The sequence below is a fragment of the Rhinolophus hipposideros genome (genome assembly GCF_964194185.1).
Source record: "Rhinolophus hipposideros genome assembly, chromosome: 15".
NCBI lineage: Eukaryota > Metazoa > Chordata > Mammalia > Chiroptera > Rhinolophidae > Rhinolophus > Rhinolophus hipposideros.
Window position 1 is genome coordinate 14,217,802 of NC_138061.1, and position 19,423 is coordinate 14,237,224.

The following is a 19,423-nucleotide window of genomic DNA, read 5'->3' on the forward strand; positions in this document are numbered from 1 at the left end:
GTGGATTCTTGGCTCGTCAATTAAGTATTTTGACAAATGTAGAGTCTGGGATCACTGTGAATTTCCAACCATGGAAGGACAATGCAACTTCCTTCAATTATGTGGCAAAATTCACCCATTCAACACACTAGAACTAAAACGGAGATTACAAGGCTCTGGAATATTTACTCTAGAATTTTTTTTTTTCCTAAAGGGAAGAAATCTAAGAGTTTTCAATATTCCCGTCCCTATTTGGGGTTCAGTTGGTATCTCTAACCCTCTTGCCAATAGCACTGGGGAGTTTGTTCATCTCTAATCTCCCCCCCACGTGAAGCTTTTGCTTCAACAAGCCATTCTCAGCGGCCACCTGTGCCATCAACTTTGGCGAGTCCAGTGGAAAAGCCAGAGGAACTAACCCCTGAGGACAAGAAGTCCCATGGTGAGGGACGGAATTAGCACATTTGACATGTTGCCAATTGGTCTGTGGCTGTGAGGTCGGGACACGGTGAGGACAAGACCTCAGTGATCTGGACACTAAGAAACTGTGAGGGTGAATCCAGCTGGCTGCCCGCCTTCTGTCTGTGGCTCCTGTCATTGCCCGTCCTTAGAGCAGACACCTCCTCGATAACCATGACAGCACCATGAATAAGGGTGATGGCTAACACCGGGAGCACTTATCCTGCCTGTGGATTCCACTCCACCCAGAGTGAGGCCACTCCCATTGGTTTTCCCATTGTACAGTCGAAGCACAAGTGGCTCAGGTGATTAAGTGACGTGACCAAGGTCCTGAAGCTGGCAAACTTTGGACCTTGGTCTTTATGGTTGTCAAGTCCAAGTTCCCTACACCTCACTCTCCCCTGGGTCACACCTAGACTTATAAAATGGGCACATCCCAGGGCACCTGGTGAAATACAGGATTTACTAAGGGGGAGAACTCAAGTCCCCATTCACTAGTAGCAGCTAGAACAGTCTCAGCAGAGCAGGCAGTCTCAGGTATGTGTGGTCCTGTGTAAGCTGCAGGACTAGCTGGGACATCGCCCCAGCCCACAAGGAGATGCTTGAGCCACAGAAAGTATACGTGTGTACATGTGCATATGTGTGTGGTGGTGGTGGCGGGGGTTGGGGGGGCGCAGCTTAATCCCAGTGCTATCGGGCCCCTTTTCTTTGGAAACAGAAAAACTACAGGCAGAGGGTAGACGAGATGAAGTTCACCAGTGTGGCCGACAGCTCCCAGATGGAGCACTCCAAGAAGAGCCAGGAGCTGCAGAGTGGGGTGAGTCTGGGCTGCTCTTTCTCCACCAAGCTGCTGTGTCACGAGCCTGGGAACCCCCGGGACAGTTGCAGGAGCTGCCCAGGCACAATCCAGGACCCGAAGAACCATCCCTTTAAATAGTCAGGACCCAGCTTCCCGCAGGCTTCCAGGCTGTCTCTGGGAACTGGGCACCAGGCCGTGCTGCTTCACCCTCCACACTTCTCCCCTGCTTGTCAGGGGTAGATGCCCACTGATGTTATTCATTTGCAGCTTTCAGTATGGCCTAGTTTCTTCTTTCTTTCTCCTTCTGTCTTTCACCAGAGACTCCATAATTCTGGACAGTAGAGAATTATCTTGGAGGAGGATAACTCTTGCTTGTGGGCTGTGTGCCTCTCATGCCCACTTGAGCTCAGATGTGGGAGGCAGAGCAATGAAACCCCACATTCATTATTCAGCATGTGCTGTATACCTGCACGCAGTAGGTGCTATATAGTTGCTACAGTCTGGCCAGAACCTTTCTAGCTTTCTATCCTAAAGGTCCAGCTATACCTGCTAGGAAGGATACGTTCAACATAACTCAGACTCAACTTGGCAACCCAAGTTGGGGGGGTGGGAGGGAAGGGTAAAGAGAAAAAGCAAGACTGACAAGTTTTCCGCAGAGATGTTCATTCATATTCTTTTTGGTCACTGCCCACTTTCCAGGTGTTGGAACCTACAAATGCAGTAGGATTCGTGATAGGGGTGCAGGAGGCAGAGTATGCTTCTTATTTTTCCTACTTGGGGAGTCTGCTCATCTGAACCCTCTGGTGGGTTATTTTTTGAGGCCGTGGATAGCGTGGGTGAGAACAGCTTGGGCAGGTTGACGCCTTCCCAAGGGAAAGGTGTGAGAACAAAAACCTTCAAGTGATTTTCAGATCGGTCCCCTGGCCACATTCTTCACTCAGCTCCTCACTGCTGCTTGTCCTGCTCTCATCACCTTAATGCCTTAAGCCTCATTTACTGTATCCTGCCGGCCAGTGTCTGGTCTGGTTGGTTTTGTAATGGACTTCCCAGGCAAGTCACAGAAGAGCCAAGCAGACGTCAAGACCCATGAGTGCTGCCATGCCAGCCATTCGCTCCTGCCACCTGCTCTTAACCCAGTTCTCTCTCCCAACAGGTGGCCTACAAGGCAGGAAGCGAGCAGTCGCTCCATCAGTACAGCATCAGCAAAGACGAGCCCCTCTTCCTACAGGCCCGAGCCAACGCTGCCAATCTCAGCGAGGTACAGCCATGGGCTCTGCTTCCCCATGTAGGCACCTGGTCAGCAAACCCCACCAGCCATCCTGGTGTGTCCACTGAGCTTACATACATCTGGTCGTTGTAAACAGCTTATCCAGCAGACCTCGTCCCTGACCAGTGTTCTACAGAGAGGACCACTTTTCCTAAAAATGAGCTGGTGGGGACTTGAGGTAGGGGGTAGGGGGCCGAGGTTATTCCAGGGTCAGAGTTGAAAGAGCATAAGAGCAGTGTCATAGGGGAGTGAGTATGAGCTCAGACATTGGCTCCAGATTGCCTGGGTTTGATCCTTGGCTCTGCCACTTACTAGATATGTGACTTTGGGTAAATTGTTTGCTCTCAGTTGTCCAGTTGGTTAAATGAGAGTAAGACTAGTCCCTTCGTCACGGGGCTGTCATGAGGCTTCAGAGCTAACATGCAGAAAGTATGTGGAGGACTGTGCACAGGGTAGTTTGACTCTTAGGCACAGACGTATGCATAGTTCCAACTTTCCATCTCTGTCTTCTAAGGAGGGCCTTAGCTCTTCCACTCAGCTCCCAATCCTTGGGGTCTTGATCCAACTAATGGGTTGAGTGGTGAATTGGAAGGAGCAACAGACGCTAAACGGATTCACATGCGGACAGGGAGGGGAGCCTTCCAGAAGAAAGAACTTGAAATCTGGAGGTGGAGGCAGGGCAGGAAATGGGAGGAGTAAAGAAAAGGCCCAAGGGACGAGAGGTTGGGGACAGAAAGAGAAAAGAGTGCAGCTGGGGCCTCTGCTGGGCTGGGTGGGGTGTGTGGACAGAAGTGGAGAACACTTTCTAGAGACGTTGCTGTGTGTTGTGCACTGTTATCCCTTTGGCATGTCTTTGAGCTTTCATGAAGACTCCTAGTGTTTTCCCAAACTTCTGGAGTTCAATTTCTGCTTCTTTTGATTGAAACCAGGTGTACGAAGAGGCTTTAAGGCAGGAACAAGAAGCCCTGGTTGTATTCCGGTTATAGGGTTTCTGTGGCTCTTGGGGTCTCCTAGAGAGATCGTTACAGAGTCTAGGGGTACCCTCTCGCATGAGGATGATCTCTCTTCTCCTAAATCCCCTTAGAAACTGTATAAGAGCAGCTGGGAAAATCAGAAGGCGAAAGGGTTTGAGCTGCATCTTGATTCTTTGGCCTTCCTGGCAGCCAAAGCCAAGAGGGACCTGGCCAGTGAGGTGAGTCGGTGTCCATCTTGTACAAACCCCCACGAATTCTGCTGTGTACACACACACACACGTACACACACACACGTATACATATATGTATATGTATATACACACACATATATACAGACTATATATACAATACATATTATGTAGTATATGTATATGTATTATATATTTACATTATATATATATATATATTATATATACATAAATGTATGTAGATATCAGCTGAACTAAACAGTGGCTTGGTGATGGGGTTGTTTACACTCCGACACAAGCTCCTTATGTTATCAGCTGGTAACATTTTTCAAACCAGGCCTGGTCTTCAGATGCAGATTGAGTGGCACAGGTTTATACCACGCCTGGCTCATAGTAGTAAGTGTGCAGTAAATGGTGGCAGATGGTGACACTGTCGTTGTTGTTGGCAGCGTAGAGCCCGAGTCTCCTGATGGCCACAGTAATGATAATGTTGAAAATAATGCCACACACTGGTACCCCGTTACACTTTTTAAAGCATTTCCATATGTATTCTTTCTTCTGATCCTCATTACTCGTGGCCTCGTGCTTTTTTTTTTTTTTTTTTTTTTTTTTAGGTCAACACGTTCCCTTTTGCTCCCCATACTCCTAAATATTTACGTGTCTCCATTGTTTTTTAATTTGAGCTCCTTTCTCAAACAACAATTGTATTTTGGATATTCTGTGTCTCTTTTATTTCATGACTTTTTATTTATAATGTTCTCAACTACTAACCAAAAAGGATTTGAAAGTGGCTTTCAATGAAAGCAACAGGCCACTTAAAAATAAACCCAGAAAGAGGGACCTCACGTCATATAGACAAAAGATGGAATTTCAGCAGACTATTGGGAGAAGACTGTTCTATAGCTGAGCATTCAGTTTGGCTCTGAGTTTTCTGGCAGCTGGGGTGAAAAGAGAATAATGAGCAGTAATATTTTATTTCACTGTTTGATGAAAGGAAATCCATTGGTTGTTCAAAGGCGGCGAACTTTTGTGACACTAATTCTTTTTTGTGTGTGTGTGACACTAATTCTAATAGGATTCTGTTGTGTGGCTTTGTTTGAACTTCACGCACGTGCCCCTGCTGTCTTCTTCTCACGTAGGTGAAGTACAAGGAAGACTATGAGAGGTGCAGAGGGAAGCTTATCGGGGCAAAGGACGCCCAGGGGGATTCGCAAATGAGCCACTCACTGCAAATGTCCAAGCTGCAGAGTGAACTGGAGTACAAGAAGGGCTTCGAGGACACCAGGTCCCAGTGTCACATCTCCCTGGACATGCTGCATCTTGCGCACGCTCGTAAGGCTCAACACTTAGCCACAGACATAGGCTACAAGATGGCGTCGCGTCACTTTACAGCTCTGCCCACAGATATGAAGGTGGAATGGGCCAAGAAGGCTTACAGTTTGCAGAGTGATGTAAGCTCTGCGTGTGTGTGTGTGCACGTGCGTGTGTGCTAGTATCGGTGCAAGGGTTTCCCCAGACCCGGCGAGACCATAGTTTATCCTTATGGGATACCTGTTTCTGGATCTCGAAATGGAAACGTTTTACTTTCTTTGTGGTTTAACCCTTCATTCAAACCAGGTCCGTTATAAATTCTATATGACCAAACAGGAAATCAGAGGTTATTCTTTTTCTCCTTGGAATTCTGATCTAAATATGTTTTCTATGTTTGTTTTATTGCCGGGATGGGGGTGGAGGATGTATTTGTGACATTCTTAACGGTGGTGTCCTATGGGAGAGCGTCTCTGATACTTGGTCCAACTTTCGTAGTCCCCATTTTTAGAATGACCAGCTCGCTAATCTCCAATAACCCTCTTGCCTTTTTCCTGATATTCCCTGTCTGGTTCCGTTTTCTTTCATCTTTGGTTGACTCCTCTACAAGGAAGTAGGTGAACTGAAAACACAGATCAGCCGCAGCCAGACTGTTACACAGGGGCTGGAGTGGGGGCCGTGTAGACACACCCTTCCGGGTGGAACTGTTTCAGGATAGATAGGGGATATGCTAGCTTTAGGAAAGTGTCCAATTAAATGGCTTTCCATTAAAACTACTCCTTCACTGGCAAGTAAAGAAATGAGAAATACCCCCCCCCACACACACACACACATGCCCTGCACTGAGATGTGTAGGAAGGAATTGGCACTGCGGGAAGCCTCGGGTGTCTTGTGAAATTCCGTCCAATGGTCCCCACCTGGGTTCTGTTGTGAATTCTCATTTTCTTCTCCCCTGCATGTCATTTTAAACAAGAAAATGGGGAAAGCAGACAATGAGGGCGCTTCTTTTTCCAAAGTAGACATGAGTCTGTAATGAGGGACAAGGTTGATTCTGCTCCTCCCAACCCACCCCAGTAGTGTTGGGCGGGGCCTAAAGCCGCCATCATCAGGACAGCTCCAATTAAAGAAGAAATTAATTTACATTTTGGGACCTTACCTGCGACTGTGCAGAAACCGACAAGACAAAAGTGGCATCTCATTTGACTCAGCTGGCACCAAGGGTACATCAGGAGCTGTTAATAGCCCTTTAAATGTGTGTGCACCAACAATGGCCTGACTTTTTTTTTTTTCTTTCCTCCTTTCTCCTTTGTCAGAACCAATACAGGGCAGATGTGAAGTGGATGAAAGGCACCGGCTGGGTCGCCACCGGGTCATTAAATGTGGAGCAGGCGAAGAAGGCAGGAGAACTCATTAGCGAGGTGAGATTTCCTGACAGCGTGCAACAGGCCTGGCTGCATTAGGCGTGTGGCATTTCTGTATAAAATTAAAATAATTTCCACTCAAAAGGCAAAGAAAAAGGCAAAGCTACATGAAAGGCCTCAAAACCCAGACTCAGGCTGGTAATTAGAGAGAAACCACATACCAAACACACACCAGTAGGGGCCCACAGAGCCCCAGCAAAAGCAAAGTGGGTGACAAATGATATGATAAATAAAAATGGCAATCAAACGGGAGCTCAATTGCTACCCATGAACTTACCTTTTTAATGAAGCAACACGGGAGAGATGATGAAAAGACACATTTATTGCTCCCAGAAAGCCCTTTTGTGACCTTATGCATCTTTTCTCCCTTTTTCTTTCTGCCACAGTGTAAATAGTTTTTAAATAGTCATATGGTATCGAACACGTGACGCAGCTCTCTCTTGTTGGCGGGGGTCTCACTTCTACTTAAATCTCACTCCTGTCTACTTGTAGCCGCCTTAGCTGCACCCTAAGGCATTCCGCTTATAAGAAGAGCCATATCCTCACATTTTAGGACCGTCTCGTTGAGCAGATCAGCGTTGCTCAATCTCAACACTGTTGACATTTTGCTAATCCTTTCTTGTGAAGACTGTCCAGGGCCGTGTGGGTTGTTTGGCAGCACCCCTGGCCTCTGCCCACTAGATGCCAGTAGCACCCTGTGCCCAGTTGCGACAACCAAAAATAATTCCAAACAGTGCTGAAAGGTGGCGAGCCACTGGACTAGACACACCAGGAAGCTGCCCTTGGCGCACGCCCACGAAGAGGCCGCACACCCTCCAACCCCTCACATCCACCTCTGCTCATGGCTCTTGGGGAGGGACTTGCTCAGAAGGCAAGTGAGCGTCTGTGTACTTGCCTTCGGCGTAGCCTCGTCCTTCTAGACTTTTCTGGGTGGGGAGGAGACCATAGTGGCCGTAGCCCCAGAAGACTTCAGCCTTGCAGTGAGCCCCATGGGACCTTGTTTGAGTCCGAGGAGGAGATGGAATGTATAGTTAGAAAAGAAAGGCACCTATCTTGGTTTTTCAAACACACCTGCCCAGCGTCGATACTTTCCCATAGGAGAACATTCCAGTTACCGGACATGTCACAGAGATGACATCAAAAGTGGGCTCACTCTGATTGGCCTAATTTTTAGGATGTTAGTCAACATCCAAGGCTCAGAAGACCCTGAGAGCTCAGTGGAGACTGTACTACCCTAGGTACTTCAGTGTAATTAAGGACAGTTCCTCTTAGGAGGATGAATGTGGCAAATTTACAGGAGCAGACATTTCGCTTTGAGGGTTCATGATCCCAAACTCTCAATATCGCACCCAGTCATACAAGGACACAAAGCACAAAGACTGTTCTACATGTACTTTGGACTTCAAGACGATTCCCTCATGCATCTAAGTCTGGTAGCCGAGGGTTCTTTCTGGAACCATTTATCCCACGGTGGTCTTCATTTTCCACCTCATTTTGTAAACTTACTCAACAAATTTGTTTACCTTTCATGCTTCATACAAGTATTCAAACTTCAGTAAGTCAAAGCATGTTTTAGCAACTTTTCCCAACCATCTCATTTCAGTTTGTCAGGCTTCCAGTTTAGTGTCAAATTGCGTTGACCTTTTAATTTTCAGACAGAATACAAGGTACTGTTGAAAGAGCCGCAAATGCACACACACCTGTCATTTAAAGCAGGAGTCAGCAAACCTTTTTTGGACAGGACCAGATAGTAAATATTTTTGGCTTTGTGGGCCACGTGGTTTCTGTCACAACTACTCAACTCGCCACTGTAGCAGAAATTAGCCAGACAATACATAAATGGATGAGTGTGGTTGTGTTCCAATAAAACTCTGTTTACAAAAACAAGTGATGGGCCACATTTGGCTGGATATTGACCCGTGTCTTCGTAAGACACCCCAGTATGCAAAAATCCAACCAGATAAACGAGGAAGTATTTATAAAATAATTATTCGATTTGAGAAAAGATACACTTCATAATTCCATTAACATCACAACTGTTCCAGTCCCCTGGAAATGTACTTTGACTGGAAAAAAAAAAAAAAGAGGAATTAATGTAAGCATGATTTTTAGAATCAAAATTGGATTCTTAGGTCTTTGCCAGCAATTGAATGTTTTTGTTTGTTTCAGTATCTTTCCAATTGTGTGATGATTCCTTTCAATAGTATCACCCTTTTTCTTGTTATTGTAACATTTTAAAGAATGATTGCATATGTTAACTGAACCAGGTTCTAAAGTGCCTGGATAGTGTGTGATCACAAACTGCTCAACACTAGGGTTTTCACTGCGATAATCTCTACCAAGTCCTTTCATGAAAAGCTTTAATTGATAAATGGAACTATGAATGTTCTTTCTTGCTTGGGAGACCTACACTAAGATATGTAAACAACTCTGAGACAGTATTTGAAGTCTATATACATATTATTTAAAAAATCCTTTCCTAAGCGTATATCCCACAGTATTTTACTGTTATAACCTAATTTTGAGATATTTTCTTTGTACCAGGTAGAAATACTTTAATGTTAATTGACATGAGGTTATTCTTAAATTGAAACAAATAGTAACCGGAAGGCACCTAGGATGTAAAGATGGAGGAAGCGGAATAATAATTATGTTCACAAATTCACTCTAATCTCAAGCAACCTATGATTTTCTCTTTCAAATGGCATGAAAGAGCAGCATAAAATTCACAGCTTTGATCTTTTTCTGCTCAACAGAAGAAGTACCGTCAGCATCCAGATGCTTTGAAGTTTACCAGTATTAAAGACACTCCGGAGATGGTCCAGGCCAGAATTAGTTATACCCAAGCAGTGGATGTAAGCGATAATGTGTATACATTATGACTCTAAGAGTGGGCTCTTCTTTCAACTGCGATTGAAGCCGAGGGGTTCTTGGCTTGCTCCTTCTGTTGTTCTAAGGATGAAGGAGCTTCTTGTCCTTTGCTGAAGCACACCTTAGTGGGGTGCTTCCTCATTAGGATGCAAATGGGGTGTTACCGCTCTTAGGATGCCAACTGGGGTTCTGCCACCCCACTGCCCTGATGCTCTATTCCTTCCCATTTGCATGTCGCAAAGATTTGTCTGTGGTGGGCCCTTTCCCCCTCTCCTTTTGTTTTACATCATCATTTTCCGAACTGGAACTTTTGGGTGAAATTCTTGGTAATTGGAACACTGAAGCCATGCTTAGGGCTCCTTGGGACCTGAGGGCAGGAATTCTTCCTCGCTGAATTTCCCAAAGACTTTGAAAATGATTTGGGTCTAATGTATGTACATTAGACTAAACCTCCAAGCCATTTCCCATATTGCCTTTTTAATGTGAAACCAAGAGCTGGCCTTTGTCCTTTCAGCGCAGGGTTCATTGGAGACTAATTTGAATGACGAAGTCCCATAAAATTTCACTTTAGGACATGAATTAACCATGTTGGGCTAATTTGAGAAGCCCACAGTCCTTTGTGCAGGGCAGACATGCCTTTTAAATATTTTTAAACCATTCAGCTTACCACAAGGAAAATTTACAAATCTTGGAGGGAGGCATTTCAAAATTCTCTCCCTTGTTTCCCAATTGAGCAAATTATTCTGGTTGTGCTGTATTGACAGGCATTCTGAAATGGCCTGAACGCCTGCCAGACAGAACGTGTTCTGGGATGATTTACAAACTTACGCGTTTAGGAATTTATCATTTCTTGATTATCCGCACATCAGAATCAAATTGAATTCTGAGAAACAAGAACTTTTGTATGAAGAAAAACAAAAGACAGGCTTCTTCCTTACCCTAACCAGCTCTAGGGGGCACTGCTGTGATACGTAGAAACTTGGACACATCTAATAAGATTTGGGATGGAAGAAAGCCCCGTTGAAACTTTCTCTGGTGTCTGATGCCAACTCCGTGTGTCATTTCTAACTACTAGAATATCGTCAGCCCAAATCAGAGTTCTGGGACAATAGGACCCCAGACCCACACAGGAGACATGGATTAGCAGAAGAATCCTTGAGATGGGAGAGGGTAATAAGGATTGAAGTCAGTCCAGGGAAAAGCTCACCTGCGGAAGAGCCATTTTCTCTCATGCCTCCTGTATTTTGATGCCCTCTCCTATCATAGCTTACAGTTAATAACAGAATTACCAGATGTTAACTAGACCTCATTTCTCATTTGACACCCATCTCAGCAATGTGCTTCAAGTGGAACGTTCACTGAGGGAAAGTTTCAGCCGATCATGTTCTGAGCTGAGAAGTAGAACTTGGGAGAGAATGAGCATGTGTCACCGTGCTAGCTGTGAAATCTAGGTGGAGGCAGGGCACCCGTGATCTGTCTCTATGGGGAGGTGGCAGCTGCAGCACCCCTGTCTCCTGGAGTTGAACGTGGCTGACGGCTGCATAGGGGAGGCTTCTGGGTTTAATGCCAAACCTCTCTCCACCCACAGAGGTTGTACAAGGAACAAGGAGAAAACATAAAGCATCATTACACGCAGACTGCTGACATCCCTGAAGTCCTGCTGGCCAAGTTGAATGCCATGAATATCAGTGAGGTGAGCTGATGGAAGGGCCCTGGTTGTAATTAGTGAGATCAGGGGACCGATGCCGTTGCTCAGCATTCTCTGCTCACAAGGGCCCCGCGCTTGGTTTGATCCTCTGCTGTCACCATTTTGAAATTTGTGATATTTTTGTACATTTTCATTTGCACTGTGCCCTGCAAATTATATAGCTGGTAGCTGGTCCTGCAGAAGAGTCAAGATCATTTATAAGAATGAGACTCGGAAAACTGCCTTAATACCAAGGGCATTAGTACTGAGGGCTGGAATATGGGAGCATCAGAATATAGATGAGCATATCCAGCAGCTGTGCCAAGGAGACACTTGTAGGATTTAAGCCCTCCCCTCCATGGGCTCTATCGGGACCCCCTTTCCTATTCTGTGAGAGAGACAGCTGAGTTCTCTTTATCCCACGTTAAGAGCCATGCACATACAACCGCATGCCTCTTTCTTCCAATCAACTTGCTGCTCAGAGAAATCGGAGTCAGTCTGACTCCGTAGCTCTTACTCTCTAACGCCTCCCTCCCCCGCCCCATCATCGGCTCTTCCCGCCAAGGGTGGGCATGAGGCAGGATCCAGCTCTGTTGATTTTTGCTAAGCCTCAGTGATCTCTGACTCCCAAATGGGAGAAAAACTCCACAACAAACGAGATTCCCATTCTGGTAACGGGAGTTTGGTAAACCACCAGGTCACATGTCTGTCTTTATTTATGCACGTCTTCCCAACAGACACGGTATAAGGAATCCTGGAGCAAACTTCGAGATGGTGGATACAAACTGAGATTGGACGCCATTCCATTCCAGGCCGCAAAGGCTTCTGGTGAAATCATAAGTGACGTGAGCTGCCACCTCCATTATTGTGACAATGTGTAATACTAACCCACTTTTATTCCTTTTGCCCCTAACCCCAGCTTTCTTTTGCCTGTGGATCATATCCTCTCCTCTCCCCACTGACTGTGTTCGGGCAATCAGATAATGACCAGTGAGAAAGAACATACTTTACAATAAAAAAATGCCCTTGCTGGGGTACAAAGCCAGATGCTGGACTGTACATATGGATTCTGGGCAGATGAAATGCACCCTCCACCAAGCGTTTTCCTACAGCAAGTCCATGTGAAGAGACTGTTAACAATGCACCCACCTTCTTCCAGCATGGGCCGCCCAAGTGCTAACTCGTCCTGCCATTTTATATCCCAGCCCTTTAGTCATTGGGAGTCTTGCATATGAAAGAATAGGCCTTTTGACGACTCCCACGCATGTCTTTTAACTCACCCAGTTACTGTCAAAAGAACAAAACATTTTCGCCCAGTACCCACCTCTTCCATTCTGTGTCCCTTGTCCCTGAGCTGTTACTCTCTCCTGCTCTCTCTCCCTTTAGTACAAATACAAAGAGGCATTTGAGAAAATGAAAGGGCAGATGCTTGGCTCCCGGAGCTTGGAAGACGATATCAGCCTTGCGCATTCCGTGTATGCGAGCTCGCTGCAGAGTGAAGTAAGTGGGAGAAAATGCAATGGAGCTAGCCCCCCCCCCACACACACACACCTCGAAAATGCACAGCCAACTCATGTCCTTTGTCCTTCTGGTTGTGGGTACTGGCTCTGTCCTAACTAGCTCTGTGGCATGGTCAGGTCTGTTGGCCTCTGTGGGTTTCAACTTCTTCCCTCAGTCAAGTGAGAATTTGAGCTAGCTGACCCCTCAGCTCCCTTACGGACTGGGCACTTTATGATTTTGACCAATGGCCACAAATGGGGGCCTGGAGGCTACATTTGGACTGCAGAGGTGTTTTGTTTGAACTGCAGAGTGAATTAACTGCAAACCTTTAAAAATGGATAGTTTTATGTAAAAGTTTTAGACTTCTGGCCAGAAGTTGGACCTGAATTCCTCCAGGCTACAGCTGAAGTTGCTTACGGAGAGCTCCACTGAGAAGGGATGTGTGCTCTCCTGGTCATGCGGCCCCCACTTCCTCCTTCACTCATGTGTGCTACCTGTCTGGCTCCCAGAGGCATCTGAATTTGCAAGCCTTGATTTCACCCCTCCGGGTGCTGGCACATGTGCGTGTACACGCTCTCCTTGTACATATGCAAGTTGGCTCATGGCAGTGATGAAATCTAATATGTGGCCAACACTGTTACAGAGGATCAAACACTTTCACAGGCAGGTCTCATTTAACCATCAGACTATCTCTAGGAAGTTCATCTTGTTGTTCATCCTGGGTTTACCGATAAGGAGACCTGGATGCTGAGTGGCTCAGTCCCTTGCCTAAGATCAACTAGAAAGGGGCAGAGCCAGGACACAGAACCAGCTCCACATCTCACTCTTTGCACAGTTCCACATGTTCTCTGCCTCAGTTTCCCCATTTCTGACGTTGGTTTTTCCCTTTCTTTTCTGGGGGTCGATCTAAGTACATGGGGTTGCACAGGAATTGTCCTTGGCTTTATGCTAGGGGTGAGGAGAGATGGCAGAGGTGCGACTGGGAGGAGAGGCAGTGGGAAGGATGGAGGAGAAAGAGCTGGCGCTTCTGTATCTGACTCCCAAGAAGCCCTGAGTGAGCCTCACAAACCTGCAGACAGCTCTTCCAAGGACGGTAGTGGAGCTTGGCGTCTGGAAAGGGGTGTCTCCCTTTCTCCCTCAGGATGTATGTTGGGCTCTTGGGAATAGCCACCCCTCAGAACTGGCTTTCCAAGCATCCATCCCCTGCTCCTGGCTCCCAGATGTCCCATTAGGTTAGCTGATGCCTTGAAGAAGCTCTTTGTAAGCTCGCTGGAGAGGAAACTCCCTGGTGTCTAAAATCTGAAGCCGAGAGGGTGAAGGGAAGGAAGTATGGTGGTAGGGCTCAGGTTGGCCATGCATCCTCTGGCCTCTGGAAAATGGGAAGAGCTCAAGTCTTGAGCAAGGAAATCATTGCCATTTTATCTGTCCCTTGAACTTCTGTATTTCCCCAACTGGGGGAAGCATGGGCCATTGTCATCCCAATCAGTGACCTCCAGGAGCTAGGGGCGGTGAGTGTCAGGACCTGGAGAGGAGTCCTGCTTATTAAGCCAGTCCCCACAAGAAAGGAGCCCTGGCCCTGCCAGGACCATCTCCCGGGCTCACCGGGGACAGTGGCATTGCAGTTGCTCTTCTTCATGGCCCTGATGCAGGCGGTGGCTTTGAAATAGCCATGGTTGATCTGTCTGCCCCTCTAGGTGAATTACAAGAAAGGCTTTGAACACTCAAAGGCGCAGTTCCATCTGCCCTTGGACATGGTAACCCTGGTGCATGCCAAGAAAGCTCAGATCCTGGCCAGCGACCAGGACTACAGACACCCACTCCCCCAGCACACTTCCTTGGCCGAAGACCTGAGGCTCAGCTGTGCCAAGAAAGCTCACCAGTTGCAGAGCGAGGTAAGGCGACCTGACCTCTCGGGGCTGATGTGACCGTGAGGCGGTGACCTGCCAGCTCCTACTAGTTCTGGGGAGGGCTCTGGAGGCTGGGAGTCGTAACCCTGGGGTTTCTTTGGAAACGCTGCCCCGCCCTGCCCCTCATGTTCCTGCCTAGCTCTGAAAAAGCACAACTGCACGAATCTAACAACAACAACAATAAATTTATTGAGTATTTCTGCTGAATTTTAAGCATCATTTTTATGCATTATTTCATTTAAACCTCAAAATGCCCCTATGTCAATAGTGTTTGGCCCCATTTTACAGAGAACTTATACTGAGACTTGAAGAAGTTAAATCGCCTGCTCACGACTATAAATGAGAAAGGGGGTGCTGAATCTGGATGTGCATTCCTAGCTCACGCTGCCTGTTTCCTGAAGCAGGCAGACCCAGGAGGGTGGGAGCGCTGAGGATTTCCTCACTCCCAGAGAGATACAGATGTCTCGTCCCAACAGGCAGCAGCATTCTGTTTGGTATACAACTTACTTCCCAACTCGCTGGGTTTCGTCCTGTAAGATTTGCAAGTAATGGGCCTGGGTCAGAAAAGAAAACACTGCACCAAACCTGCTTCCTGGTTTGGCAGTACCTGCAAGCCGAGCGGCACTCAGATCAGGGTATCTGTTGTCAGTTCAAATTTTATGCCTGTGTACGGCGTTTATGGAATGACATAAACTGTCAGGAATCTGAGAGCAGCTGTAGATACAGGGAGCTGCCACACGCTGCTTAGGGACCCTTTGTCACTTGAGCCCTCGCTTGCCCCACCTCTGGTTGTGATGAGGTTGGAAGTCAGCAAAGCCCCGTGGTGGCTGAAGGGGAGTGAAATTGGGGACCCTCTAAACTGTCAGCCAAATCACTCAGGTACCCATATGCGCCCCTACACACACAGATTCAGACAGGCCTTTGCCAGATTATTCTGGATTCATTTATTCTTTCTTAATCCATGATTAATTAATGCCACCCTCTGCTGCTGGGTTTTGTTTTAGAAGACCTATTAAACTATTTCTACACTTGCCCCAAGACAACTGACTTTCTAACCACAATCTGCTCCAACGTTTATTTTTTGATAGCCCACATTTAAAAAAAATCCACCTACCGTCCCTCTAACAGCTACTGAACAAGTGACAGCAGAATTATTTCTTTCTGACCTACATTTTTGTTCCCCTAATGAGCATTTACCGAGAAGCATTTTTGTGTTTGCTGAGTATGAGCCATCTGGACAGACTCGCTTGGCTTTGAGTTCTGGTTACAACGCTGTCCTGTTGTGGGTCCTATGGCTTCTCTGTGCTTCCCAGTTCTGTGAACTTGGCTTTCCCAATTCCTTGTGTTGTTCCCTGCAGAATGTGTACCGGTCGGACCTAAACTTTATGCGAGGCGTTGCCTGTGTTATTCCGGGCACATTAGAGATTGAAGGGAGAAAGAGAGCATCTGAACTCATCAGTGAGGTAATTGGGGACAGGAGTGGGTGAGGGGTGTCGAGTATATTTCCACAGCAGAGGGACAATCAGTTTGTTTCCTGCTGCAAAAGCAAGTTACATGTTAAACACGGTTAGCATGGGCAACTCACTGCGTAACTTCTTGCCTGGCCTCTCTTCTGACTGGATTCTCCATTCAGACTGCATGCCATTTAGGACAGTTTTGCAGTATGGAGTCAGTGTCTCTATTAACATATACGAAGTATTTACTGACTCTTAAGATGTACGTTCCTTGTGTTACTTCGGAGATTGTAAAGTGCACAGGCTTTGGAGACCAACAGATGGAGACTAACATTCCAAGTCAGTACTCATGCCAGTCACCTACCCTCTCTGAGCCTCACCTTTTTAACCAGTCAGATGGGGATACACAGACCGCCTTTGTTTAGTTTTTGTGAGGAATTGCACTAATCTAAGCAGTGTGCTTCTCTCTATATGAAATGGTTTCTCTAAGCTTGGTGATAATTTCTTGGTAAAAATACAGACGTCTAGAATTCCAAGCTCTTGGAATCTTGAGGAATCTTGCTCACCCCTGAGGGGGCTCTAGGACTTCCATTCATGGAAACGCAAGGACAGGAGGGCGTAATGCAAGGCACTGGAAGTAAAAGGTGGTCAGTGGCCAGCCTGGATGCGTCAGATGGGCTTATGGTTTGCTTGCACGTTGATGGAGAGCTCTGGGCAAGCCGAGTTGGCCTGGGAATTTAGATTGAACAGCGTGCTTTGCTTTTCCAGTGAAATCTCTAAAGCAAGTGGTCCCAAGCCCTGTGGTCCATCAGCCTCCCCTGAGGAACTTTCAGAAAAATCCAGAGGCCTGGATCCACTGACAATTTACTGAATCCTGGCCTCGCAGGGTGTGTGCAGGCGCATGTGTATTTTAAGCTGCACAGTTGTTTCCGGTACATTCCCAAAGCTGAGGAGCCCTGGATCTCTAGTGAGCCCAGCTTGGGAGCAAAACTTACATTTCAATCGTCATGTCCATATTCATACGCCCGGGACTAGCTCTAGCTTTCCTGTGGCCAAGTATCTGAGACCGTACTTGTCCTCCTTTCTGCTTCTTCACCTGGTTGCGTTCTAAGCTCATAAGAGCAGGTGACAGATGGGATTCCACGTGACCGATGAGCAGCCTTTGCCAAATGCAGTTTTATACTTTACCAAGTCTTCTCCTTACTTCTCGTGTGTGAATGCAGAGTAAATATCGTCAGCACCCGCAGTCGTTCAAGTACACAGCTGTGACAGACACTCCCAGCCTCCTCCATGCAAAACTCAGCAGCCAGCTTACCAACGAGGTAACATATCCTGATGGCTTGGGAACGGGCTTTTTAAAAACCGCTGGATTGTTTAAAATATATGTGAATATTTGAGGGGTTGAGGCAGGTGGAAAGCGTGGGTGTTTGCATGGAGGTGTAGAAAGAAAGAACATCCTTATACTGAGTCTAAACATTTTCCAGATGGAACGGAGGCCCAGTTGGAAATCTGGTTAAACCGATAGTCTCGCCCCCTCAAGGGCAGTCGCAGACCAGCAGCTTCCATGCGTCCTGGGAGCTTGTTAGAAATGCTGACCCTCAGGGCCCCTGCCAGACCCACTGAATCGGGGTCATTTAACACGATCCTCACATGTTTCCTTTGCACATTCAAGTTTAGAAGTACTGGTCTGTCATTCCTTTGTTCTCTCCAGGCAGATACTGGCTAAGCACTGTCAGATCGTCTTTCTGATGATTATTATAAGGAGGATTTGTGGTTCGCCAAGGACAGTTCTATAGTATAGTTGTCAGGCTTCTCGAATTTCTACCTCATCTTCTCACTCACCGTTTCCCCAATTCACACTTTAATATCTCTAACAGAGGGGAATGCAGAGGAAGGGATCTAATTACATAACATCCTCGTTCCAGACCTACTTCTTAGTGGCTCTCTGAGTTTGAAATAGAAAGTGAGCTTGGCAGAGAATTAAATTTTGTATCATCTTTAGTTTTAAAGATTCTCCTTCTGACTCTAAGTTTTATTGTAGAAGTCAGTTAAGATACGGCTATTTATACTATTAGTTTCCACTCTCACCCAAGTCGAAAAGTAAGAAATAGCAACTTGAGATAAGAATGTCCAAAGGGCTTGTGTGGTGGTGTGTGGTTGCTGGTTTTCAATTCCTATTTAACTTTTTCTGCCTGCTTTGGGAGCTGAGTGCTAGGGGGCTAACAACGCCTCTTAGCATGGCCTCTGGGCTCGGAGAACTCAGTAACCACAGACCAATTTCTGATCATGAGAAGAGATGTTTTTGTATTTGGCCGAGCCACGCAGGGCAGCACAGGTGTGATTTTACCCATGGAAACATTTGAGCTTTAGTAAAGAATGCAGACTACGGTTTGGGGGCTTCCTTCCATCTCACACATCTTCTCCTAAATGCCCCAGGTCTTAGTATTGTCTTTACATTGAGTCCTCAAGGAAAAAGTCTGCAATGCAAAGAAGCTCACCTAAGGAATAGTATTCCTAAAGGTGTTTTTCCTTCCCAGTCTATTATTGAACGTCGTGTAGGGGAGGAAAAAAATACCTTTCTCTTTACCCATTTTGGGTTCTTGGTCAGGACTCTGTCGCAAAAAACAGATTAACAAGAGAAAGGCAGGTGTGTTTATTCAATATAAACTCCATGTGATACGGGAGCTTTCATAAGGAAAAGAAGACCAGAACAAATTGTTAAACCTCAGCGTTTTTATACTAGGTTTGATGAAGAGTGGAAAGGTGTGGGAAAATGTGACAGCACAAAAGGGTGTAAGCTAAGTGTGGGAAACTGGGGGAAACTTAGCAAGGTCTCTTTGCTCAGGTTCCCCTCTGCATCCTCTGCCTCCAGAGATAGAGATGTTCCTTTCCTTGGGTGTAGCGAGAGCACTCCTCCCTGGAGGGTCTTATGACTTGCTTTAGGGGAGAAGGTCAAAGAGGGTCCTTCTAGCACCTGCGTTTCTCAAATTCTTTGAGGCTAAAATATTTAATATGCCAAGGTGTTATGTTTTAGGGCAACATGCCCTGAACCCTATCAAAAGCAACTTGCAGTTTCTTACATATTCCTTTTATATCACTCTATTCGACTCATGAAAGACTGTCTTCATTGAAAGAAACATCCTCCCCAAGGCTGAAGGGTTGCACCCATGACACAACAAATGGCCTTTTATAGATGTGTTTCCTGATGGCAAACGAGGGACCTCCAGCTCTACAGAAATGCACAGCACTTACCTTCTTGCTTTTAATTTTCCTTTCTGTCTTTCTTTGTTTTTCTGCCCAGCGCCTCTATAAAGCAGCCGGGGAGGATACAAGACACCAATACACAATGACTCTGGGTCTGCCCGAGTTTGTCCGAGCGAAAACCAACGCAGCCAATCTGAGTGACGTAAGCCTTTCTTGTTGCTGAAGTCCAAGCGTGCTCCAAAGTCACGTATGTCTGTGTCTGTAATGTGATCTAACAGTGACCCTACCAGCATTCACAGAAACTGTTAAAAAAAAAGTGTCTTTTAAATGCTCATGTTAAACACACCTTTTCACAAATGTGTTGCATACATGCATGTCAGAGCCCACTACAGCTTGCGCGCTAATGAG

General features: G+C 46.4%; 1 protein-coding gene across 5 annotated transcripts in view; it reads left to right on the forward strand.

Moving 5' to 3' along the window:
• NRAP (nebulin related anchoring protein) overlaps positions 1–19,423 on the forward strand; it is a 69,576-nt gene that overhangs the window by 34,782 nt on the left and 15,371 nt on the right. For all 5 annotated transcript variants that reach the window (XM_081075197.1, XM_081075199.1, XM_081075198.1 and 2 more), the window contains 13 exons: positions 1,154–1,252; positions 2,388–2,492; positions 3,586–3,693; positions 4,803–5,114; positions 6,285–6,389; positions 9,149–9,247; positions 10,852–10,956; positions 11,688–11,795; positions 12,337–12,450; positions 14,145–14,342; positions 15,716–15,820; positions 17,035–17,133; positions 19,113–19,217. In XM_081075197.1, the coding sequence (XP_080931323.1) occupies positions 1,154–1,252; positions 2,388–2,492; positions 3,586–3,693; positions 4,803–5,114; positions 6,285–6,389; positions 9,149–9,247; positions 10,852–10,956; positions 11,688–11,795; positions 12,337–12,450; positions 14,145–14,342; positions 15,716–15,820; positions 17,035–17,133; positions 19,113–19,217 (1,662 nt within the window). The remainder of the gene's footprint in view (positions 1–1,153; positions 1,253–2,387; positions 2,493–3,585; positions 3,694–4,802; positions 5,115–6,284; positions 6,390–9,148; positions 9,248–10,851; positions 10,957–11,687; positions 11,796–12,336; positions 12,451–14,144; positions 14,343–15,715; positions 15,821–17,034; positions 17,134–19,112; positions 19,218–19,423) is intronic.